Here is a 26001-nt window from a genome sequence, read left to right as displayed (position 1 = left end):
ATTTAAGGAAGTTTGAGGTAGGTACTTTTTACCAAGATATGGGCAGAGTTTAGGGAACTCAGTAGGGATGGTGAAGGTCCCTGGGGTTAGCAAGAAATAAGAAGCAGTTACCAGCCATCAGCATAAAGGGCAAAGGAGACCCCAGGAAGCACTGTAGCTGTGACTGTGAGAGGCACTGGTAAGGGCTGTGGCCTTGGGCAGATGTGGCTACAGCTGCTGTTCCGGCCAACTTCAGCAAACTGCCTGGCCATACCACCTACCAGGAAATGAGTAAACTTAATCAACCATCTCTAGAAAATAAGCAGAAACATGGAGGAAGGAGAGGATTATAAGAGAAATATTTTTTAAAATCCTGTATGTCAAGTGGATAAAAATATCCCCCAAGCCCATCTTTTCTTCTTTTAGTTTGGAATAAAATTTTAGGTTATAAGACTTAAAGATCTTGTTGTGTCAGAGAAAGTTGTGTCCACTGAGAAGTAATGACTTTGTCGTCAAAACGGTACTCTATACATATAGAAATATTCCTAAATATATGTACGTGTAGATATGGTACAGACACATGTATCTTTTTACTTTGACAATTGAGATAGCCTACAATCAATGAGACCCCTAGTGTCAATGAGCCCACCTAGGCCTGAGATCTTTGTTTCTAATACCATTCTTCAGTAGAAGACTCCTGAGCTCCTTGGAGAAATGGCTGATTCTAGGGCTGGGGCGGGGAATATACAAGATGATCCTAGAGCATCTTGTAGTGCCAGAAGGAACTACTAAAAACAAAACAACAAACCACAGTGATGGGACATAGGCGGGAACTGAAAAGAACTCCCCACGGCCAATGTTAGAATAATTTGAGCAATAAAATTAATAAAGTAGTATTGGATTCCAACCCAAAGTATAAAATACATATCCATGAACCCATTCTGATATAAATAAATGGTGAAATAAATAAATAAATGGGGCAGAAGAAACTAATCTCCCATGCAGAAGAATCCTAAATTATTTGTGTAGATACTTTGCCCTCAAGGCAGTAGAGTATAATTTCCCAACCCTTAAATGTGGGCTATGTATAGTGACTTCCTTTCGAAGAATACAGTACAAGGAGGGAGAAACAAAAACTGAGTTTATGGTAAAGTTACTTTATATACACGACCTCAACTAGGTGATGAAGGTCAACATCAAAACTGTGTTATCATGCAGATTTGAGGTACCCTTGATGTAATATGATGAACATGCCACTTTACTTCCATGGTCTTACCCCCAAAACCCATAACTCAAGTCTAATCATGAGAAAAACATCAGATAAATTTCAACTGAGGGACATGCTACCTCAGTATCTGACCAATACTCCTCAAGATAGTCAAGGTCATCAAAAACCAGAAAAAGCTGAGAAACTGCCACAGCCAAAAGGAATCTAAGAAGTCATGACAACTACATGTAATATAGTATCCTGGATGGGACCCTGGGGGAAAAAGTACATTAGGTAAAATTGAAGAAATCTAACTAAAGTGTGGACTTTATTGAATAATAATAATTATTTATTTTAATAATAAAAGTAACATCAATACTATTTTATTAATTGTAAGAAATATACCATACTAATGTAAACTGTTAAGATAGTGGAAACTGGATGGTCTATATGGGAACTCTGTACTATTTTGTATTTTTTTTTCTGTAATTCTAAAACTGTTTGAAAAGATAAAATTTATTTCTAAAACAGTGGTAGTCTACGTGTAAACAATTGAATCTGTTACAATTAAGGCATAGTGATTACGAAAACTGCATCTACAGTTAAAAGATTATGCTTGTAGCAGCCCCCCCCCACTCACCCCCCTGTCTGTCTGAGGCTCTTCAGGTGCTTTTCTACAATACATTGCTACTCTACCACCCTCTTAGTGCTGTTTTGATTTTCCTCCGTTGTTCACTTTCACCACGCAGTCTAAAAAATGAAACCATTGCAGTAACAAATAGCAAAATTCAATTCTTTAAACATTCACTTCATTCACCTATAATGAAGGTGGTGACAGTTTAGTGGAAGACAAGCACATGCCCAGTTAAGTGCCCATTGGTCCAAGAACATAGGGAGTGAAAGGGACAGTGGAGCACATAGGGGATGCAAAGGTCAGCTCAGCCTAGGGAAGTCAGGATGTTCATAGGAGAAGATGCCTAAATTTGATCTTGAAGGTTGGGTAGGAGTTTTCAAGGGACACAAAGCAGAGGGAGGGAACCTCAGCAGATGGAACAGAAGATGCAAAAGCAGAGAGACTGGAAACAAGAATGTTCCTGTAAATGCCACGGCTGGAAGCTGGAGTGAGGGGCAGGGACTCATAGAAGTTGGACTGGAGGGAAATCAGTGTAGTTAATGAAGGGTCCAGTGTTTCATGAGGAGTCTGGACTTTATCCTAGCAGGTCATTTAAACAAGGAAGTTATATGATTAGATTTATTTCCGGGAAAGAGAATTCTGATTATGGTATGGAGAATGGATTTGCAAGTAAAAAGAAGAAAGAGGAAAGGAGGGGATGCAGTTGTTAATCTTGCCCCAATCCTCTCCCTCATCTGAGGGAGACCACCTCGCCATTTCCAGGGTTCACTCTGGGACCTTAAGGGAGAGATACAAAAGGGCAAAGGTGATTCAAATCCTGTTAAATCCAAATGGTGGGCCAGGGGGCTCCAGCATGTGGCACTGATCTCACATCAGGGCTGTACACCATATACCACTAATTCGACAGTCATTCTTTCAGTCAGATTTCTTGATATTTGTGTAGCAGTTAACACCCGTGACTCAGTGTTCTAGCTTATCACTGGGCTAGCCACCAAGTCTCATCACCATCACCCCAGAAACACAAACTGACATTGCTTAATCCTAACATAGGAGATTTGGCTTCTTTTTGGGATCTGAACTTATAGCTGTATTGTCAGAACCTCTAGTCCACTGTACAGCTGAGCTTCCTGAGGCCAGAGGCACATTCCTTAAAGAGACCATTTTTTTTCTTAAAAAAAAAATTATTTTTTGCCACCTTAGCATTTTTTAAATTAACATATAATGTATTATTTGCCCCAGGGGTACAGGTCTGTGAATCATCAGGCTTACACTTTTCACAGCATTCACCATAGCACATACCATCCCCAATGCCAAAAACCCAGTCACCCTATCCTTAGCCCCCCACCCCCTAGCAGCCCTCAGTTTGTTTTGTGAGACTAAGAGTCTCTTATGGTTTGTCTCCCTCATGATCCCATCTTGCTTCATTTTTTCCCTCTTTACTCCCACCACCCCCTGCCCTGTCTCTCAAATTCCTCCTATCAGACCTTTTAAACATAAGCCCCACCTTAATCTAGATTAGGGGTCTGCAAACTACAGCCTGTGCGTGAAAATTTCTTGCCACCTACTTTTACAAAGTTTTATCAGAACACAACCACACTCATTCATTTATGTAGTGTATGTTGTCTGTGACTGCTTTAATGCTACAAAGAGGTCAGTAGTTGTAACAGAAACCAGATGGTCTGCAAATTCTGAAATATTTACTCTTTGGTCCTTTACAGAAAAATTTTGCTAACCCCTAATCCAGACCAACACTGTTCAGTAGAAATATAACACCAGTTGTATATGTGACTTAAGATTTCTTAAGGTTTGGTCTGGAAAAATTGAAAAAAGTGAAAAAAAAAAAACCCACGTGAAATCAGTTTTAATGATGTTTTATTTAACCAAAATCCAAAATACTGTTTCAATATATAATCAATATCAGAAGTTACTAATGAGATATTTTACATTCTTTTTTCATTCTAAGTCCTCAAAATCCAGTGTGTGTTTTACACTGATGGCACAGCTCAGTTCACACCAGCTGCATTTTGGGGGCTCGGTAGCCTCATGTGGCTAGTGGTTGCTGTGTCAGACCATCCAGGTCTGTACTCAGACTCTACAAGGACTGAGACCAGTACTAGATGTTGGAGGAGGGATCATGGCTAGTGGTTGCTGTGTCAGACCATCCAGGTCTATACTCAGACTCTACAAGGACTGAGACCAGTACTAGATGTTGGAGGAGGGATCAGCCTTGATGGGACCCTCAGGCTGAAGGGAAATGGTTGTTCTGTAGCTGACTCGGTAGTCCTCCCTCAGGGCTCTGGGCTCTTGGCTCTTTCCAGAAGATGGCCAGCATAAAAAAAGACATATTTACTTTACTAGTTGTGAAATGTGGCAACTTCCCTGAGTGTGTCCTAAACCTGTACTTTCGGAATGAGGCATCCTCAGAGCACCCTGCATGGATTGTGATGGTTGAGCTCTTCTGATTTGGGGTCCTTTCCTTCGTGGCTAAAATCATCCAGGAGGCAGATGTTAGATGTGAGATGTCTGACACCCGTCCGAGTTGGCATGACAAAGAAAAGACTACCCACTGCCTTTGACCCGCCAGAGGTAGATGGATGTCATGTTGGAAGCAAGGCCAGAAAAAATGTATTCAGGTGAATTTAGGCCTTGGTGAAGCTCGAAGACTTCCAGGCCTTGTTTCTTATTCTCTTGAACCTTTGCTTTAGAACATACAGTCAGTTACGGGAATGTCAGTGAGTTTCATCTTTCCCTTGGTATTTTTTCAGTTTACTTCTTTATTACTCAGGTATAGAGAAGGGGTCCCACAGAATAAAACTTAAATGTTTCTCTTTTGAGTATTTGGGGTTCCCTTGATCCTGCCTCAGTATGTAGCCAGCTGTTTCCCCCCAGAACATGTAAATTCTTTTCTGCGACAGGGGCCTTTATTCAGGGTACACACCTCTTCCTTTGAAACCCTCCTGTTCTATAAAGTGGCCCAATATCCTTTATTCATGGTCTGTGGCATCCTCTTCTACTAATGGACATGGCTTTGTGAACATTTATCTGCTCCATATATATTTACTGAGCACTACTCTGTGCTAGGCAGTGTCTTAGGCATGGAGATACAGTAGTGAAAAGGATATGATCTTTGTCCATCAGATGAGAGATGCAGATTTGCAGAATCACAATTCTGGTGCAGGCTGAGCTGTGCCATGACTTGTGTGTGGATGGAAGGGTCACCTGAAGGAAGTGAGTTTGGGGGAGGGGGAAGAAGGGAGAAAGGGAAATCTTCATGTCATCAGGCTGAGTACAGAGAGACCTGGTCATGATTTGCTTTTGTTCCTGCAGGCCAGAGCCCAGGAAGTCCTGCAGAAGCTGAGCGACGTAGAGGAAATATTTCACAAGAGGCAAATGAGTCTGATGAAACTGGCAGCCAGACAGACTCGCCCAGTGCAACCCGTGGCCCCCCACCCTGAGTCGTCCCCAAAATGGGTGTCGCCAAAAACCAGCCAGCCCTGCATCTTGGGTAGGTTATTTGGGGAGAGGAAGCTTTGTGCCCTTATGTTTCATCAGTACTCATGAGGGTTGAAATTGTGCTTGTTTAAGATGCATAATGGTTGTTGTTTTGACAAATACTATTTAAAATAAACTACAGTGTGGAATCGTACAGGCATTGAAGACTTTAGAGAGAGAAAATGGAATGCCTGTGTACAAGGAGACACTCACAGTCTAGAAGAGGAATAATATAAATGTGCAAATAACATCAGCATGAGATAGACTCCATTAAAGACTTTTAAAATGCTCACAAGATTCTATTATCAGACCAGTGGTAAAGTTGGTTCTTTGTAAAGATAAAAACAATAGATAAGTCCTTACACCAGTCCTGCTTGGTCTTGATTATGAGAGCTTAATAGTAAGTCTTGAGAAAGGTAGTGTAAGTCTTCCAGCTTTGTTCTTTTTCAAGATTACTTTGGCTTTTTAGGTCCTTTTCATTTCCATATAAATTTCAGAATCACGTTCAAGTTTCTGCTGAGATTCTGCTTGAGGTTGCACTGATTTATAGATCAATTTGGGGAGAACTATTATCATACCAGCATTGAGTCTTACAATTCATAAATGTTATAACTCTCCATTTATTTAGGCGTTGTATAATTTCACTTGGCAGTATAGAAGTTTTTTGGTTTTGGTCTTGGTTTGCTCTTTTTAAAAAGTTTTTATTTAAGTACCAGTTAGTCAGCATACAATGTAATATCAGTTTCAGGTGTGCAATATAGTGATTCAACACTTCCATATGTCACCCCGTGCTCATCACAAGGGCACACCTTAAGCCTTGTCACCAGTTTAACCTGTGCCCTGCCTACCTCCCCTCTGGTAACCGTCAATTTGTTCTCTATAGTTGAGTCTGTTTCTTGGTTTCCCTCTCTCTCTCTTTTTTTCCCCTTTCTTCATTTGTTTTGTTTCCTAAATTTCACATACAAATGAAATCATATGGTATTTGGTAGTATAATAGGTTTGAGTGTTAAGGTCTTAGGCATTTCATGTTTGTTTGTTTATTTAACTGTATAGTAAATGGAATTTACCATATTTAACTACCAATAGGGATATATGTCTGTATAAAATATAATCAGGCCATCTGTCAATAGGGACGTTTTACTTCCTCTGTTTCAATCTTTATGCTTTTTCCTCCCTCACCTTATTATAATGGCTGAGACATCTGATAAAATGTTGAATAGAAGTGGTGAGAGCAGACATCCATGCCTTTTCCCCATATTAAGACAGAGTTCCTTTTTTCAGCCTTAAAGTATGATGTTAACAGTAAGTTTTTCACAGAGGCCTTTTATCAGATTGAGGAAGTTCCTTTCTCTTCTAGTTTGATCAGAGTTTTCATCATAAATCACTGTTGACTTTTTCAGATGCTCTTTTTGGTGCATCTATTGAAATGATTATATAGTTTTTCTCTTTTATTTGTTAAAATGGTGGATTACAATGATTTATTTTCAAATGTTAAAACAATTGTACATTCCTGGGATAAACTACTCTTGGATACCTTATATATGTTATTTGTTACTCTGTTATTTGAAACTCTGTTATTAAGAATATACATGTCCATAATTGTTATGTCTTCCAGATATTCTGGCCCTCTTCCAATTAGGAAACATCTCTCCTTCCCTCCTGATCTTTAGTAATACTCCTTGTCCTGATGTCTATTTTGTCTGATATTAACACAGCATGCCAGCTTTCTTATGTTTGGTGTTTGGATAATATATTTTTTCCATTTTTGTATTTCTTTGTTTTCAAAGTGTATCTCTTGTAAGCAGCATATAATTGGGTCTTGACTTTTTTTTTTTTTTTAAGATTTTATTTGAGAGAGAGAGGACACACAAAAGAGTGCACAGATGGAGATGGGGAGAGGGAGAAGCAGGATCCCCACTGAGAAGTAAGCCCCTTGCAGGGCTCAGGGCCCAATCCTAGGACCCTGAGATCATGATCCAAGTAGAAAGCAGATACTTAACTGAGCCACCCAAGCACCCCAATTGGATCTTGACTTTTTAACATATTCTGTTTCTGATTGGAGTATTTAGTCCATTTACATACAATACAATTATTGATATAGTTGGATTTAGAGTAATAATTTCATTATTTGTTTATTTTCTCATTTTTTCCCTCTGTTCCTCCTTTCCTGCCTTCTTTTAGGTTAGAATTTTTTTTTTTTTAGTGTTCTCTTTTAATTCTTTTATTGGCTTTTTACCATACCTGTTTGCATTGTTTTTCTCAGATATATGCTTATGTATAGTCTCATATTTTATATTTCATCTTTTACATCTACTCTCTTTTTCAATCATTTCCAGTGTTCTTTTTATTCCTTATAATAGATCTGAATTATCACTGTGTCATTCTTCTCAGGCTGAAGAATTTCCTATGCATTTCTTGTGCAAATCAGATGACAATGAATTCTTTTGGCTTTTATTTATCTGTAAATTATGGGGTCTTGGTAATTCTCCATTTTGTTTGGTTTACAGTCCCCTATCTCCCATCACATATTGCAATTTTTAGAAGCAAGCCTTGATAACAGTGTAGTGCATTTTTTCTTGAATTTTTGTGCACACACACACACACACACACTCTCAATGCACTCCACTACACACACTCAATGCACTTATTATGCACACATCCTACTGACAAATACAAATAGATTTTCACACACATAGAGACATCTTTTTGGATGGCTAGAAATAGGACTTGGTTTTCCTTAATTTTCATTTAGGGCTCGTTCCCAAAACTAAATTATGTTCACTTCTATGATGTTTCCACTGTCATTGTTTTAAGGGATATATGTTTGTTACAAGTAAATAAAGCAGGAATGATAGCTTGTTTCTCATTTCTTTTTTTTTTTTTTACAAGATCTTATAATGGACAATGACCCTTCTAGCATAAACAGATCTTTGTCACGTCTGAACAAGTATCATTGACTTTGGCCAGACATCTTGCTCATTTTACAGAACAATTCTACACTTTTGTTTTGGATACTAACCACTGAGTATGGATTCAGGCAAGTCACTAACAGGATTTTCAAACACATTTATCCAGTTCCTTAGTAACGGAGTCTGTTCCAAGAGAAACCATTATATTTCACAGTGTAAGGAACGTGAGGGAGCTGGAATCTTGGCTCTGACTCGTTTGCTGGGGGCCTTGGGTACAACATTTTACCTCTTTAAAGTTTATAAGGAATGCAAAAAAATTCTTTTGTGGTTATAATAATAGCTAAAATATATTATTTACCATGATCTAAACACTTTGTACACATTAACTCATTAAGCCATTATAACAAGCCTGTACTGTAGGCTTTCTCGTTACTCCACACTTCACAGATGAAGCAGCTAAGGCACAGAGATTACTCCGAGAATATGTGTCTTTTACATGGAGGAGCAAGACTTGAATGCTGGCCATGTGGCTGCTCGCCCGAGCCTTGAACTTCATTACTGCACTTACAGTGGGCAGGGTGGTGCTTCTCAGTCGTGGGTGTTATCAGCTATAATGTATGCACTCCTAGCATCTAGTTATTATGCCTGGAATTGCTCAGTTTACAGGGATGCCCAAAGGATTGTTGATTGTTATGAAGTAGCTTCAGGGATCATATAACCAGGGACAGCAAACAGGACACTTCACTACAGATTTCAATAATATCTATAAAAAAGTCCATAGAAAGCCCAAGCAGATTCCAGTTGACTCAGAGAACCTGAGGGTTGGGAGGAATTTCTGCAGGCCACTGTTCACCACAGATAAGAATCAGGGTGCTATGTTGGGGCCATTAGGTGGATGGCATTTTGGCCATGGGACCTAGGTCGTTCTTAGGTCGTTCACAGGTATGCTATGAATTTTCCAAGGGAACTGTATTCACACGGGTGTTGACAGTGACAAGAACTCAAAGTACCACTTACTTTTTAGCCTTGCAGCCATCATCCCCAGTGCAGCCCTCTGGTAATGCTAGGTTAGAAAGTCTCAAGGTCTAACCAGGGCTTTTCCTCCCCAAGTCCCATTCTTACTGCCAAATGGCCTTAGAGGCCTGAAGAAAAGATATCTCCCAGGTGTCCCAAGAGCTCTGTGGAAAGGAGGGGAAAATGACAGAGTGACAGAGAGAAGAGAGCAAGAGCAAGAGAGCCCAGTTCCATCCTGACTAAGCTAACTCATTCTTCGCATAGTTGTCTCATCCACTAATAAATGTGGTTCCATCAGTTTTGGAATCCAATTGTTAAATTAGCAACAGTTTCTGGCTGGGGCAGGCATAGACATCCTCTTATATAATCATAGTATGATTATGTGAGTGTGGGTTGGGGTGGTTGCGTGTGTGTGTGTGTGTGTGTGTGTACAGACAGGGAGAGAGAACACTTTATTAAAGATTGTAAGGAAATGGTTATGTGTAAGTGGTAAGATTTTAGTATTTTTTAAAATTGTCTACGGTAAGCACAAATTAGCTACTTGTATAATAAAAAGGATATATTCAATAAATGTGGTCTCTAGAATTGATCTGGTCTTCTAATCCAAGAGCAACATCAACTGCATTTCATACAGTACAAAGATAAATGCTAAAGCAGTGGTGCATAAAAGAATCCATGAAGTCTGAATGTCAAGGGAGACTTCCTGAAGAAAGGGACCTTTTCACCAAGACTTGAAAATGGGAATGATGGAAATTTTCTCATTTTTACCACATTATGTTTACTGTTTTGTTGTAGTTTAACGTTTCATGTGGTGTTGTGTGTGATTTTTATCTCTTCGGATCAAATGTTAAATGCCTGGGGTCAAAGGCTATTTCTTTTCTGCATCTCTCTTTCACCTCCAATTTCATCTCACACCTCGGAAATCAATCACAGTAGCTCAATTAAGCTTTGTTTTTCAGTTGGCCCAACCCAGTCCAGCTGCTCATCCAAGCCAGGCTACATGCTCTGGGGTATTTTTAAGCTGAGTTGCCAATAATGGCATGTTTTCTTTCTCTAGCTCCTCTTCAGAGAACATCTGAGGAAACTTATACAGGGACATTGGAAAAGGAAGATGACAAGACTAAATTTGAAGTCAAGGTAAGATCACCTTTTCTTTTATGACTTGAGATTTCTGACATACACGAATATTGCTGCCATAATTACCAATAAATGAAATTCCCCTATCCCATACCTATCATACCTCCAGGCGATGTGGCCATAACGGCACATAGCACAGACTAGTGCTTTTAAGAGCTGAGGTTGGTAGGACTTCTTCATTTTCTTTCTTCTTAATTGCAACTAGAAAAACTGGTCATGGATGTAATTGTTGGTAGATACTATGTTATTAAGAAAAAAGTCATTTTGTGCATTCCTATACTCTGACTCATATTTAAAATTGCTAGGACAGTGTGTGGTTTATGTGCAAAAAACCATGGCTGAATTGCATGCAGCCACATACACTCGCATGCATGCACCACTGGTGAACTCTGAATAAACTCTGTAGATTGTGTGAACACCATTTTCTTGCTTTTAGTACTATACTCTAGTTGTGTAAGATATTAATATTAGAGGAAGTGGGGGAAGAGTACATGAGACTTCCTTGTATGTTTCTTTGCAGCCTTACGGGAATCCATAATTATTTCAAAATCAAAGTTAAAAAAAAGAAAGCATAAACTTTGGAATCAGGCACACCTGCCTGGAAGCCACAGAAGCCACTTTAAGCCTCCGTTTCTCATCTGTAAAAATGGGGATAACAATAGCTATTACCTGAAACTAATTTTGAGCAGCAAACGGAAATTTGAAAAGTGCCAAGCACCGTATAATCGTAAAGTAACATTATATTTAAATGCCCAAATAAAAAATGTGTTGCCGTAAAAACAACCCTAGAAGGGGTTCCTTTCCTCCTGCCTCCCTAAAAGGTGAGTATCTGACTGACGGAATGTTCTGAAGGCAGACGCCCGTGGACCCTGGGTTACACGCACTTTAGCAACAGTTTGGACTCCGCTTCTGTGCCTCGTGGTCTGAATAGAGGACCCCACAGGTATTCCACCGCCCATGATGGAGTCAGGCAGAAAGGGGGTCTCCGACTTTTCTTCCTTGAGACATAAACAAGGTGGGAAGTGGAGTTCCCAGCAGACTTTTCTTAACAAGCTGCAATCTTCTGTCTGTTTAGGTAGATGAGAACATTGCTGTAGTGTTTCAGAATCCCCTGCGGTGGGAGAAATTGCTTTACCATGTCTTCCAGAGTTAGGTAACACTCTGCAGTTTCACACAGCTGTGATCAGCCATTTTAAAGAGTAACGAGCAGTTTTTTGAAATGGGCAAATGTAATGAAGCTTCGTTAGACTTGACATCCATGAAGTTTGCGGAATTATTGCACGACATAAAAAGGGCTTAACTGTGATCACCTTCAAAACTGAGCACCACCTTACCATCTCTGTACCCTGGGCTTCCGAGAATCTCATCTCTGAAGGTGAGAGCTAGGTCAACTGCACCAAAGCTCAGGTCCAGCCCCTGAACTTACATGCTGTTGCTATTAACCCACAGTGTGATTTGAACTTACCTCCCTGCTCTGTGATTTTCTTTGCCTCATCTTTAAACAGTGTATTTATGGCCTATACAATTTACAAAGATGCCAGAGGGGTTGTGTGTACATGGAGGTTCTCATACAAAAGAATCAAAAATTGAGTGAGTTATTTCAGTTAAGTGTGAACAATAAATATGAGTGCTGTTGTTTTATTTGTTGAAAAAAAAAAGGAAAATATAGTCAGTAAGTGTAAGGCACCTTTTCTCAGGGAAGACCTTAGGGTGTTTAAGATGAAAGGTTTCCATAAGCTACATTTATTATTTACTTTGATTTTATATATTGGTAAAAATAGATAATGCAGGAACTAGGGCAGGGAAAGAACCAGAGGCCTATAGAGTTGGAAAATCTTAGGTAGAATCCAAGAAGCTCTGGCCACTAGAATTTTTGGTTTCTTCCCTTTGCCCGTGCTGCTTATTTAATTCAGATTCTAAGCCCATCCTTCTAGGGTGCTGGCTGCCTCATAGTTAGGCAGATCACCAATAGCATAGGTATTGGTAAGCCAATGCAAGCCCATGTTACAATTGTCCTGGGCTTTTGTTGTTTTTTTTTTTTTCCTTATTGTTACCTCACTTGTGTATTTAATGAAGGGCTTTTCCTGCAACAACATTATGTTAACAGTCAAGGCAGTGAAGGAAGCAGAGTAGGAATTGTCTGCCAGACTTCCTCAATTTGGCAAACAGAGGCTGGTCAGACTTCTACTTCTAAAAGCCAAGGCTATGAGAAGTGTGAGCAGAATCCATATAGTCATGAATGACCATGAGTAGGAAGGAAGAGGGTTTATGAATTAATCCCCAAGTCCTAGACTTAAAAATCAATTCAGGACCAATAAATTCCATCAGCATTTGACAAGGTAGGTAGTATAACCAGGGAAATCGTCATTCCAAAATATGTAAGAAAACTGGTTAAAAAAAAAAAGAGTAGGTTAGAAAAAAGGTTTCGATTTATGTCTGTGTGACTCATGGTTTATTGAAAGGAGGGGCAAGGAGGTTGGCTAACATCGAGAACAATCATTGTTGCTTGTGTTTTGTGGCCACTGTCCAGGACAGAGGACCAAAATGCATAACCTCTGACTCTGAGGACAATCAGACATCCTTGACCTTTGACATAGAATGTAAAGACAAAATGAAAGCACAATGCAGATCATAACACTGTGGTAAATGCCACGCCTTGCTTTCCTTGGATAAATGCTCACAGACCAAAATAAATAAATAAATAAATAAATAAACCAAAGCCACTCATGATTGCCCCTAGACTCACTGATAGTCACTACATACAACAAAATCACGCAACCAAATCAAGCTGATTTTATCGTCATCAGAGAACTCATTTCCAAAAAAGGCGTTCCATCTTCTCAGGTGGGGTACTCCTGGCTTTTCTTGTTGGAAGGGATGCACACTCAACCTGACAAATGGGCTGTGGCTCCGGGGCCGTCTGGCAGCTGTGCACCCCTGCGCTAGACTCCCCGACGAAGTCTGGGAAAGCCCAACCGTGGGGATTTGTGGTGGTTGCTGGCAGTGGTGATATGGCTGATTCGGGTCCTTTACATCACCAGCTGGAAGCTGGAACCTGGAAGCATGACTCACAAGGGCTGCTTTTCCAGGCTCTTTGCATCACAGCTTCTTCAGAGCTGGAAAGAGGCCAGACGCTGATGAAAATTCCTTTTTCATGAATGTGAACCCTCAGGATAAAGGCGGAGCTACTGGCTGTGAGCACCAACAAACTGTTGCTGGGCACCTGTTCGTGTGGCTTAGCATAGCAGAGGCCTTTTTAGGCTGGCAAGCAAACAGCCTACTCCATAAAAATTAAAGGAAAAAAAAAAAATTCTGTAAGTTAGAGAATGAGAAGGTGAGGGAGAGGTTGCTAACACTGGCGAGGCCCAGACATTGTGCTGCATGCTGTATGTACCTGATTTCATCCCAAATCCTCAATACCTTAAGGAAAAAGATGAGGAAGCTGATGTTTCCCTTGTTTTATCCGTGATGCTGTTGAGACCCTGAGAAGTTAAGTGAGCTTCCCTAAGGGTCACACAACTAGTAAATGGTGGAACCGGGATTTGAAACTCGTAGTTTATTTAATCTAACAGTTTACTTATCTATCTAACTTAATCTATTTACCTATAACCTATTAGTTACTTAATCTATTTACCAGTTTACTTAATCTCTCATACACTAAATTCCTCTTCTGCAAAATGGGGATAAAGCCACCCCACAGGTGACTGATTAAATGAGAACTACATGACTTCAATAATAATGATAATGTTAACAAATTGAAATAAAAATATTTAAAACATGAGAAATATGTGGGGAGCACCTAGCATGATGCCTCACATACAGCGGGTTCTTTGTAATTTTAGTTTCCCATTTAATCCCATGTTTATAGATAAAATGTTCTGTGTAAAAGATGAACAGTGGCTGAAGGGAGGTCAGGCCCGGGTCTTAAATTGAATAGCTTCTCCTGATCTTGAATATGTACTGTTTTGCCAAATGATAGCAGATCAGGTCCAAATTCAGTTCCTTGTTTTCTCAGTCCTTGGAGTCCCCAGAGCTTTCATTTACCTCTGATTCTCAACAGGAGAACTATATAAACTGTAAGCACATTTCAGGGTTCACCCTCTGTGATGCTTGAAGTCTAGTCATTGAGAGAATCTACAAAGTCTTTGAGGCAGCCCCCAACTAAGCTTTCTGAGGAATTTCTAGAATGGAGATTATCAGGGTTTCCTATGGATTGTAGCCCTGAGCAGCTTATTAATAATGCAGATTCTCAAGATCTACCCTCAGATTGTGATTCAGGAGGGCTAGAGTATAGTCCAGGAATCTGAATTTTTAACTTTTAAATTCAATATTTTTAATTTGGCAACTAGAATGCAGGTGGTATAAGGATTGCATTTTGGGCCACACTTGCCTAGAGGCTATATTCATATGTCATAAAGACTCGGGATGAAGAGAGCTCATTAAGGTAGATATAGATCTCTTAGGCTAATACAGTCCAGAACTTAGTGAAGTAAGTGTGTGATTATATTAATCTATGAGAATGTACTTTCATTGAGGGAGCTATATGACAAAGGACAGAATAACAGTTAAGACCACTGTTGACTAAAATATTTCATTGGTCCAATCTGGGTGTCGTATTCTGCTCCATTTACTATATATTAAAACAATTGCTATGGGTCATATGGAAACAATTCTAACATGGGGCCTGAACTCAGGAAACTTACAAGTTTCATGAGGGAAACTATATATTTCAAATAATTTATAATGTAGATGAGAATGACATACCTTTGCTAAAAGGAATATAACATGTTAGAAGGCAGAAGAAGGAACAGTTCATAACAACAATATTGGGGATATTTTTATAAAGGAGATGGCATTTGAACTTAGCTTTGAAAAATAAATACAACTTTGAAAGTTGGGTAAGACAGAGAAAGGCAGTCAAGATGGGGAAGGATATAAAGTATCAAAAATCTGAAGGGGTATAGGCTATTCTGGGAATGGTTCGAGAAAGCCAGAGAGGTAGACCAGAACAGGTTGCTGAAGGCTTTGGTTAGAAGTTGTTGCCAGGAAGGACACCTATGTATTAGAAAGATGACTCTGGTATGGCAATGAAGAGTAGAATAGAAGAAGGCAGGTAGATGGACCAGCGGCCAGCAGGTATCACAGTCTAGGTGTAACTCCAGTGTTAAGAGCCTCCTAATGGCAGAAAAAGGGAGATGGGCAGAGCTTATACCAGTTAATCCAGATATCCTCCCCAGTGCCTGAACACACTAGACTGTCTCAGAAAGTGTGATGAATGAGGAGTAGATCAAGGCAGAGAAGAAAGGGGACTGATTTAATAGAGAGGGAGAGAAGATATTGAAGATACCTTGAGGTTTCCATCATGGATTTCTAATTGGATGAATTTGTTTGCTAATATAGAGCACTCAGAAAAAAAACAGTAGAAAGTGAGGACTTAAAAATTTGAGTCCAACATTTGTAGGGTTTCGTACGTCTGTAACAGCAACCCACACCTTCTCTTCCTATGAGCTGTAGCTTTCTCCTCCAACACACATACCAAAGAGAATAAGCCAGCTGACCTTGAGGTTATGTGGAAATTACTTGTGAAATAGGTTAGGGATCAAAGATTGGTTTAAAAAAATACCTTTCAAACTTGTGATTTTATTTACAAGTTAAGATTTACAGACACACAAAAATAATGTTACATTGACAGTTATACATTGAGAATTAAAACCACATGAAATCAAATAGCTTGAGAGAATTCCAAATATATAGGAAACTTCAATGTCCTTGGCAACATTTCTTGGTTTGGGAGTGGGAGAAAGGTATCTTGCAACATGTTTCTCAATTTCTGATACTTTAAACAGAACTACAGCATTGTAAATCATTGTCAAAACAATGTTGCATTTTTTTTAAAAAGACACTTTTCTCATGAACAAAATATTATAAACATTGTTTTCGAGTGTTAGTCCAGTCTTTAAAAACCAATTTAACCAGTAAGATCATTGGACTAATTACTAATGGCTGGGAAATCCAAGATCTTAGATAAAAGAGACCCTGGAAAATTTTTTAAATAGGAAAAGTTTACATTTGGGACCCATTCCCCTGTCTTTCTCTGTTCATTTCCCATTCCCACAAAGCCTCAGGACTGCTCTTGCCTGTCTTCTCAAGCCTGTCCTTCTCCTCCAAAAGGCTCTAATATGTGCTAAAACCTTCGTCTCCTCTCCCCTCCCTCTTGGAAGTGCCTACACAATACAGCTGATCTGGTCTAATGGTAGGAGAATATCTGAATGAGCTAATTCATAGCAGTGCATGAATGATGAGTGACTGACAGCTCCTTAACCCTTCTGGAAATACTTGTCATTAAAAAGAAAAAAAAAAAAGAAAAAGAAAGAAAGACTGCCCTATTATCCAAAGGCAGTGGCTTCTTCTGGCAGTGGCAATGAAGAATAAGAAAAGATGTGCTGGGAAGGGCTGGTGAGATGGTGCGTAAACAGGACAGACTAGCCAGCTAGCAATCTGTTCCCATGGTAGAGTCTCTAAGTGGTCCTGTTTTTCAAAAGTTCTTCCTATTCTCCACATCAGAACTCCCTGGATCTCAAAAAAAGAGAAAACAAAAACAAAAAAAATGACAAAGAAAAGGTTTCCCCCCCTCCTCCCCCCAGAAGTTCTGGCAATGGAAAGGAAAAGGCAGAGCCATCCCTTCCCAGGGCTGATGCTTTTCACTCTGGGACTGTCTCTGAGACCACCTTGGACTGGCCTGAGGCTGGAGGTTGAATGGCCTTTGGAGAGTTTTCTTTTTCCTTTTTCCCCCATTATCCTCCCTTTACCCCACCATTGTGTAATTTTTCAGTAATTCTTACTTGTCCTACCTCTTCACCTCTGGTTTTCAAGATTAATTTATAATTTTGTAAAATGCTTAACTATAAATACTTGGCAATGGTCACTCTTTATATGGAAATGAAGAGGATGGTTCAGCCTTTATCTACCTTACTTTTTCCTCACAATAAGGTTTAGTAGCTTCTTTTTAAAAGAAATGTGATAAAACAATAAATGATACTTTCACCTTGATTTACCAGGTACCATCACTTTAAAAGTGTTGGAACTGAAATTGCTTTCCAAGCATCCCTAAAATCATAAAGTGTAATAATTTAACTGTAGGGAAAATCTAATTTGATTCAGTTCAAATGTTGCTATCTCTCCTTTGGGGACAAAAAAAACCCACAAAAAACCAAAAACCTTAATAATCAATTGAAAATCAGTTATTGACACTTTCTTTTTTAAAAGATTTGTTCATTTATTTATTTTAGTGCATGTGCATGCATGCAAGAGGTGGCAGGGGCAGGGGGTGCAGAGGGAAAGAATCTAAAGCAGACTATATGCTGAATGCAGAGTCCAACCAGGGTTCAATCCCACCACCCCTGAGATCATGACCTGAGCCCAAGCCAGGAGTTGGAAACTTGAGTGACTGAGCCATCCAGGTGCCCCCAGCTACTGATACTTTTTTTTTTTTTAAGATTTTTATTTATTTATTTGACAGAGAGAAATCACAAGTAAGCAGAGAGGTAGGCAGAGAGAGAGAGAGAGAGAGAGAGAGAGAAGCAGGATCCCCGCTGAGCAGAGAGCCCGATGTGGGACTTGATCCCAGGACCCTGAGATCATGACCTGAGCCGAAGGCAGTAGCTTAACCCACTGAGCCACCCAGGCACCCTGATACTTTTTAAAAAGTAGGTATTTTTAAAAAGTTGATTGATACTTTAAAAAGATATTCTCAAAAGAAGAAAAAAAAGATATTCTCCAGAGGGAGAGAGAGAGCATGCACACAGTGGAGCAGAGGCAGGGGCAGAGGGAGAGGGAGAGAAAATCTCAAGCAGACTCCCCACTGAGCATGTAGCCCAATGCGGGGCTTGATCTCATGACCCTGAGATCATGACCTGAGCTGAAACCAAGAGTTGGTCACTCAACTGACTAAGCCACCCCAGCGACCCTGAAATAAAATTTTTAAACAAAATTCCTTTCAAGCCAGGAAATTAGCCTGTTCTCTCAATTTTGAAACACAGCCTTCTTCAAAATATGGGGGAAACAAAACACTTAGGTTACATGTTTGTTGAGAAGATGTAACGAAAACAGTTAGGTTACGTGTTTGTTGCTAGAGGACCTGTATGTCGGTTGATGTCATTTCGAAAGTCAGGAGAGACTGGGGTAGAGATGAGGGTATGGGGAGTGATGTTGGGCCTAGAGCAGTTGACAGCTGCTTGCCTTCATAGCCACCACTTTTTCTTGAGAATAAAATAAACATAAATGAGGAGGGTATTTTCCACCTGATTAGTCCTCCAGTAAGGTGATTTGTGGATCAATTCCCTTTTAAATCACCAGCTGGCTGAGAAAATGCACTCTTTGAGATACCCTAGGGGCAACTCTAAGTCAGGGTTGACTGAAGGGAAACAGGATATGATTCCAGAGGAACTTGTTGCTCTGCTTTAAAAAGGCATCATTTTAGGGGCCCTAGGTGGCTCAGTTGGTTAAGCATCCAACTCTTGGTTTTGGCTCAGGTCATGATCTCAAGGTCGTGGGATCAAATCCCACGGCAGGCTCTATGCTCAGGATGGAGTCCGCTTGTCCCGCTCCTGCCCCCTCTACCCCTCCCCGTACACACTCATGCTCTCTCTCTCTCTCTCTCAAACAGATAAATAAAATCTTTAAAAAAATCAAAAAGCATATTCTATAATTCACGAGACTCCTAAGGAATCTCTAACAAAAAGCATAGCAGCAATTGGTTGGTTGGTCTGTGGTCAATTTTCTTGGTTCATTATTCAAAATAAAAGGAGCAGAAGACCCAATATTTGAAAAAAGCAAGCATTTATTTAAATATGGTCTTCCTTCTAGACCTTTGAGGAAGCTTAATTTAAAGTTCTCCCCCAAAGTAATGTGGCTACATTTTAGCTTTCATCTCAAAATCAGAAGCAATAGTATCTATGTTAGTATTTGATATTATAAGCAGAGGGGTGTTTCATCACCAATTCACACATCTCCCTCATTTTATACGGAAGAAAATTGATGCCCAGGGAGCCTATGTGACTTGGCCAACACTTCCCAGCTAGTGAGAAATACGGGGTCTCTATTACACAGGAGCAGGTAGGAACTGCCCAGCAATTACTGCAGGTCAGTGTCCCTGGGTGCTTTACAGACATTACCCATTTTAATCCCCACAAAGATATTAAAGAGCCAACCTCAAATACCATTTATCAAGGTTTCTTTGTACCAAGTACTTGAATTCCTTACCTCAAATCACCACAACAACCCTCTGATACAGATACAGTAAGTCCACTTTTACGGAGAGACCTAAGGTGCAAAGAAGTCTTGCCCAAGGTCACTTTTAAATAAAAAGTAAGCCAGAGATTCCCACCCAGATGTACCTTTCACATGAAGAATCTGTGTTCTTTTCACTATCTAAGAGATTTTCAAAGTTCAGGTGGCAATGGTGACCGTGAACTCAATTTAGTGGGTTCACAAGCATTGAAAGATAAAGAAGAGCAGAATGCAACAAGGATGGCCTAATTTAAAAATAGAGTATGTCATATCAGCTATACGTATGTCTGGTGTGTGTGTGTGTGTGTGTGTGTATACAACACAACCAAGCAATTAACTAAATTCTGACACTGTCTACCTAGAGATAGAATCACTTCCCACAAGTTAAGGACTCTGTCCTGTAAGATTGCTCCCCTACCCGCTTCAGACGCCATTTGAAAAGTCCAGGTTGTCCCTGGCGCTTTTGACCAACCTGCTATAGATCAGTTTCCCATTATACCCTCCTTGGGTTTGATTAATTTGCTAGAGTGGCTCAGAGAACTCAGAGAAACATTTTACTTACTAGATTACCAGTTTATCTCAAAAGGATGTAATTCAGGAACAGCCAGATGGAAGAGATGCATAGGGCAAGGTATAAGGACATGGAGCTTCCGTGCTCTCTGAGCAAGCCACCTACTCCCCATCTCTATGTGCTCACCAACCCAGAGGCTCCCTTTTTGGGTGTTTTGGAGGCTTCATTACATAGGCATGACAGGTTAAACCATTGGCCATTAGTAGTTGAATTCAGTCTTCAGCCCCCTTCCCCAAGCCCCCAGAGGGTGTTGGTCAAGGGAACTGAAAGTTCCCACCCCCGAATTAGAATCATGTGCTTGGTTCCCCTGGCAACCAGCCCCCATAAGCTACCTTATTAACATAAACTCTGGTGGGATTGAAAGGGGTTTTTTATGAATAACAAAAGAAAACTTCATGGCTCTTATCACTTAGGAAATTGCAAGTCTTAGGAGATCTGTACCAGATATAGGACAAGATCAAATACATATTTATTATAAATCCCAATATGTGTGTATGTATGTTTTGATGTTTTTCTTGTGGGCCATGGTCAGACTTTGAAAGCTACTGCACTAGAACACAACTAATTTGTCTAAACCTTAGCGAAATATTGGTATACAGTAAAGTTATTAAAACAGCACCCAGATCTGCTGTGGATCCTTCCCATCACATTCTCAGTGGCAACAGGGTTATAGTCCATCAAACTTGATCAACAGAGGATTCTTTTTCTACCCTGACATCAACCATTTGACTCGTGGTCCTAGGAATATGGGTTGACACCAAGTCCATGCCCAGGCATTTCAGCAAGCCCATGTCTCATGCATTACAAAATCTATAAATTAGGACATCATCATTCAGCGTAAAAGATCACAGTCCATACCTATACTACCTTGAGTCATTGTTATTTTTCTGTCCTTAGATTGTCATGAAATAAAAGACTGTACAATATACCACACTTACTATAGACCAACAGAAGAGTTGGAAAGAGCACAGTTCATTTTATAAGCAGTAGTAAGTTTTATGGTGAGAGGAAGTTTGGTTAGGAATAGTGGTTACTCCTTACAAAGGTCGTGTATGATGTTTTAGGGACCCAAAGACAAATAAAGCTAGAGCTCAAAGTCCAGCAGGTGTGACGTCACAGGCATAGTGACATCACAGGGAGGAACTAGAGAAGGATGTGATGTAGCATTAACAGCCATAGTGATCAGTTCCACATTATAGAGAAAATGTGAAGAAAGAGTTCTGGTGGTGTGGTGAAAATAACCAGATTGATTTGAATCTGGGGACCGATATTTTACTTCTGTATATTGACTGAAATGAGAAATATCTACGAGTATCTGGTCATATATATGTAATAGCGGATACTAACAATTTAGATGCCTAGTGAAATGATATCCTATTTTAAAAGAAACAAATAGGAACTTGGAATTGAAGATTGTCTATGTAGTTTAGAGCTGAATGCAAAACTGGTATCCCAAACAGCCCTTTATTTGTTAGCCTGCTTTCTGGATATGCCAGATTTGGGAGGACATCAGTGAAAAAGATCAATGATCCCTGATTTTCTTTCATTCATTGAACATTTTTGAATTGCTGTTTCTGTGCCTGGCATTGTGAATGACAAAAACCACCTTACCTTGACTGCTTTCTGTTAATCCAGTGAGAGGCGCCTCTTTTTTTTTTTTTTTTTTTTTTTTTAAGATTTTATTTATTTGTTTGACAGAGATCACAAGTAGGCAGAGAGGCAGGTAGAGGGGCAGGGGGGGAGGCAGGCTCCCTGCTGAGCAGAGAGCCTGATGTGGGGCTCGATCGATGAGGGGCTCCATCGATCCCAGGATCCTGGGATCATGACCTGAGCCGAAGACGGAGGATTTAACCCACTGAGCCACCCAGGTGCCCGAGAGGCCTCTCTTCTTGCATTGTCAACAACCAGCTGAGAGCCTAGCTGAGCTGTTTTACAAGGAGACTTCTCATCTGTTCCTTAGTCTGGGGAAAGCTCATCCTTCACCTTTCAGCTCTAATTTATAGAGAATCTATGTATCTACTCACTATATTTCCTTAAACAATACTTTTGCTAGAGGCCCATTCAAAATCTATACTCCCTTTTGTGACAGCACGAAAGGACTCATTTAAACAGAACCTGGAAGGCAGGAAGAATTCAAAAGCTGGCTAATTATCGACGTGTTCATTATTAGTCAATATCTTTAAGATTCTATTGTTGATATCAAGTTTCTATAAATTCACTTCCTTGTTAAAACTATATTTTCTTGAAAGTAAAATGAGTAGTTTTGCCTCTCTCTGATAATTAAATGCCTAATATTCTGAAAAAGAGCCCCAGCCCTGTGTGGTAGATAGTGCCGTGCGGTCCATGTACTAGGGGAGGAAACCGAGGTAGAAAGGTTCAGTGAACTTGCCCAGGGTCTCAGAGCTGGCAGGTAGTGAGCCAGGCTTCCGACCCCCAGCTTCAAGCCTGTACCAGGAGCCAATCTATACACCGTAATGTACCAGCTGTCCCAGGACATGGTATGCTAGAATGGACTTGTGATTACCAGCCTGTGAGAGTGGACTCTGGGTTTATTTCGTCTCTGTCTTTAACTCTTTGGCCTTGGGTAGGTTGCAATTTCTCCACATGTTCATTTCTTACCCCCAGAGGGGAAAGAAAGGAACTACTGAGTCAAATGATCTCTTCACTGTTTCCCCTTAGCTCAAACTCTGAATCCTTACTGTGAGTCAACTGGGAAGGGGTAGTACAATATTAATAGCTGTTCACTATTAAGGAAAAGTGTTATCTGCTTTTGAGAAAGAGTTTTTGATGTTTCTAAAGGAAGCCTGAAGGGCAAACTGTAAAGGATCTGCAGAGGGGCTGGGAAAAATCCGAGAAAGAGAAAGATGAGGGACTGGGCGTGGTGCTCATCCAGAACACTGAAAACAAAAATGAACAAAACAAATAAATTGGGGAAAAGAAAAAATATACAGCCCCCAAATAAAATAGACGGTCTTACCAAAATTTCTTTCACTTCAGAATGAAGAAATACTGGAAAGCAGTCACGATGGGGAGAACCCTAAGCCAGAGCAGCTTGACAGTCCTGAAAATCTTTCCCCCACCAGGTAAGATTGCAGTTCCTGGGCAGGAATCATTTTAACCCCTTGAGATGGTAGGGAGAGGAGAGTGGATCCTCTGTTTTAAATCTCATCACTCATTTCCCCAGGTAAAATCACATATTTATTCTGCATACTAATCTTCATTTATGTACCTGAGAACAAACTCACAGATTTCATAAAAGCAAAAGCAAGAGCTGCACATGACTTAGAAACCAAGTTCCAAGTATACTCAGTATTTTTAAAAAATGAATTATCAAGAGAAAACAAAACAGTAAATGTAAACTAATGTTGATAGATTGAATTACTGGTTTGAAAGCATTTAAAAGGAATAGGTTCCCCAAAGACACAAGTTATACAAATTCAATGCTATTTTCAGACCACAGGAAGATATTTGCATGCATGTGACTGCTCTGCCATTCAGAAAGCCTAAATTCGTGTGGTAAACACCAAAAGCATAGAGGAAATTCATTTAAAAAAAAATCTTCTTTATACTCAGAATCTACATCATTAGTTCTATTCTAGCAATCATCACACTACTTGTATCTACGCCATTTAACTTACTGACTTATGAGCCACTCTTGTGCCCAGGGACTATGATAATACTTAGCTTTTAGCAGGCCCTCAAAATATGTCTGTAAAGTAAATGAACCTAAGTCTTCAGGAACTTGCCATTTGATTAAAGCCCATATTAGTTTCATTAGACTGATGTGTTCTGTTTTTGTCCTTAAGTGACAGTGTATCTTTTTTTTTTTTTTTTTTTTTTTTTTTTTGAGAGAGAGAGAGAGTGAGCAGGGAAGGCAGAGAGGGACAGTAGGAGAGGGAAAATCCTAAGCAGACTCCATGTGCAGAACAGAGCCCAACTTGGGGCTCAGAACTCATGACTCTGAGATCATGACCTGAGCCGAAATCAAGTCAGATGCTAACCGCCTAAGGGGGCGGGGGGATTACTTTAAGCCCCCTGTGATAGCACTGTGCACAGTCCCTACCTTCAGAACTTGTATTTTAGCTAGGAAAAAACACATGAAACAATTAGTCAGTAGCACAATAACATATGTGATTAAGTATATATTTTGGGAGGAAGAGATGCTTAATGGAAGAGCACAGTTAGGGTTGGAGTTTCAAGACTTCAAAAGGTCCAGGAGAAATGATGGCCCATTGGTTAACTTACACAAGGTGTGGTCATGAATAAGATTCGTGACTGATGATAGTGGCAGTGGGAAAAATACTGCTATGGGAAATCAAGAAGGAAAGGAAGATTCCATAAGGCCTTGGGGACCAGGTTGAAGAGATTAGATTTGATGCTCAAGACAGTAAGGAGCCTTTGAGGCCTGGAAAAAATATCCACAAGCAAAAAAATCGCATGCTTCCAAGTTTTAAAAACGTATATAGATTGAATCACACCGTATCTTAGGCTAAGAACTGAGCAGGAATCAGGTAAAAAGCAGAGGAAAACATACTATGTACAAATATACAGAAGCAGCACTCGGACAGAAGGAGGCCTAAGAACGTTCCTGACTTTCAAAGACTAGAGTTAATGTGAATCTACTTTCCAACAAGTAATGATAGCAAATAAAAGGAAAATGTAACCCTTTCCAATGGTGTTTGATGGCCCCATGGCTGCAGGTTTTCATCTCTTTCCTGAACAATTGATTAGAAAAGATTTCCCCGAACTTAGACATTCCAGCATACATCATTTAACAAACTAAAGAAGCATTTTAGGTGGTTCCATGAGAGAGGACAAGATAATCCTCTGTGCTGGGCACAGCAGCAGGTCTGAACAGCAACAGGATTAAGATTGTGGGCTATAGACCTCCCTGACATTAAACAGAACAAGTTGATTATATAAACAAATGGGGTTCACATACAGGAGTTTAAAAAGTTTGTGCAAATACACTGACAATTTTCAAGTTCTTTATTGGAAATCACAGATTTATTTTTAAAAACTCACTAATTATTTTGCCATACAAGAGCAAAATTCAAAATAATATAAATATTTAACATACTGGTATAAAATTAATAATATGGAAAAAAGATGCAAACCAACCAAGACGTAAAAAGTTTTTAGCATTAACACTGTGTACAACCGTCGTCTAACTCAAGTGACCATCCACTCTGATAGTTCAGTATCCCTTTGTTGATGATTTTTGAGACAGCCCTGCATTAAAGCACCAAAAATATTTTTTCCTTCTTTTTTTAAAAGGCTGGAATCCTTTTATTTACAAATATTCTTCTCAGTACTTTAAATCGAACGAAGGAAGCATCTAGCAATTTCCTTCTTATTAAAAAAGGAAGTGCCTTCATATTTCCTTTAATATTCTAAGCAAAAATAAGAAGATGAACACAGTTGAGGGGAGCTCTTTTGCAAATAAATAATTTTTTCACAAAAGTATTGCTGTAAACAAGATCATCTCAATGGCCAGAGAGACACTTATGTTTTCAACCAATGGAAAATTTAAACAGTTAGATACCCAGGGTATGTATGGCCAAAAGGCAAACGATTATTAAAGAATCAACTAATAAAAATTAATTGTAAACCAGCTTTGTCAAAATGTGATTTTGTTATCTACAGGTCTTAAAATTGGTCAGAAAATTGAAACTGTTGTGATCTAAAAATATTGAACCTACTCCGAAAGTCACTACAAGCCCAGAATGGTGGACACCGTAGTCTGGATATTAGTTAAAAATCCTAAATT

At 39.7% G+C, this 26001-nt stretch overlaps 1 protein-coding gene across 3 annotated transcripts in view; it reads left to right on the top strand.

The window, feature by feature from the left end:
- MCF2L2 (MCF.2 cell line derived transforming sequence-like 2) overlaps positions 1-26001 on the top strand; it is a 242334-nt gene that overhangs the window by 123526 nt on the left and 92807 nt on the right. For all 3 annotated transcript variants that reach the window (XM_032875453.1, XM_032875452.1, XM_032875451.1), the window contains exons 13-15: positions 5148-5325; positions 10293-10372; positions 23229-23314. In XM_032875453.1, the coding sequence (XP_032731344.1) occupies positions 5148-5325; positions 10293-10372; positions 23229-23314 (344 nt within the window). The remainder of the gene's footprint in view (positions 1-5147; positions 5326-10292; positions 10373-23228; positions 23315-26001) is intronic.

This window comes from Lontra canadensis, unplaced genomic scaffold (genome assembly GCF_010015895.1).
Source record: "Lontra canadensis isolate GAN:19392208 unplaced genomic scaffold, GSC_riverotter_1.0 scaffold56, whole genome shotgun sequence".
NCBI lineage: Eukaryota > Metazoa > Chordata > Mammalia > Carnivora > Mustelidae > Lontra > Lontra canadensis.
Note: the sequence above shows the minus strand (reverse complement) of the source record. Positions and strands in the feature narration are given on the sequence as shown.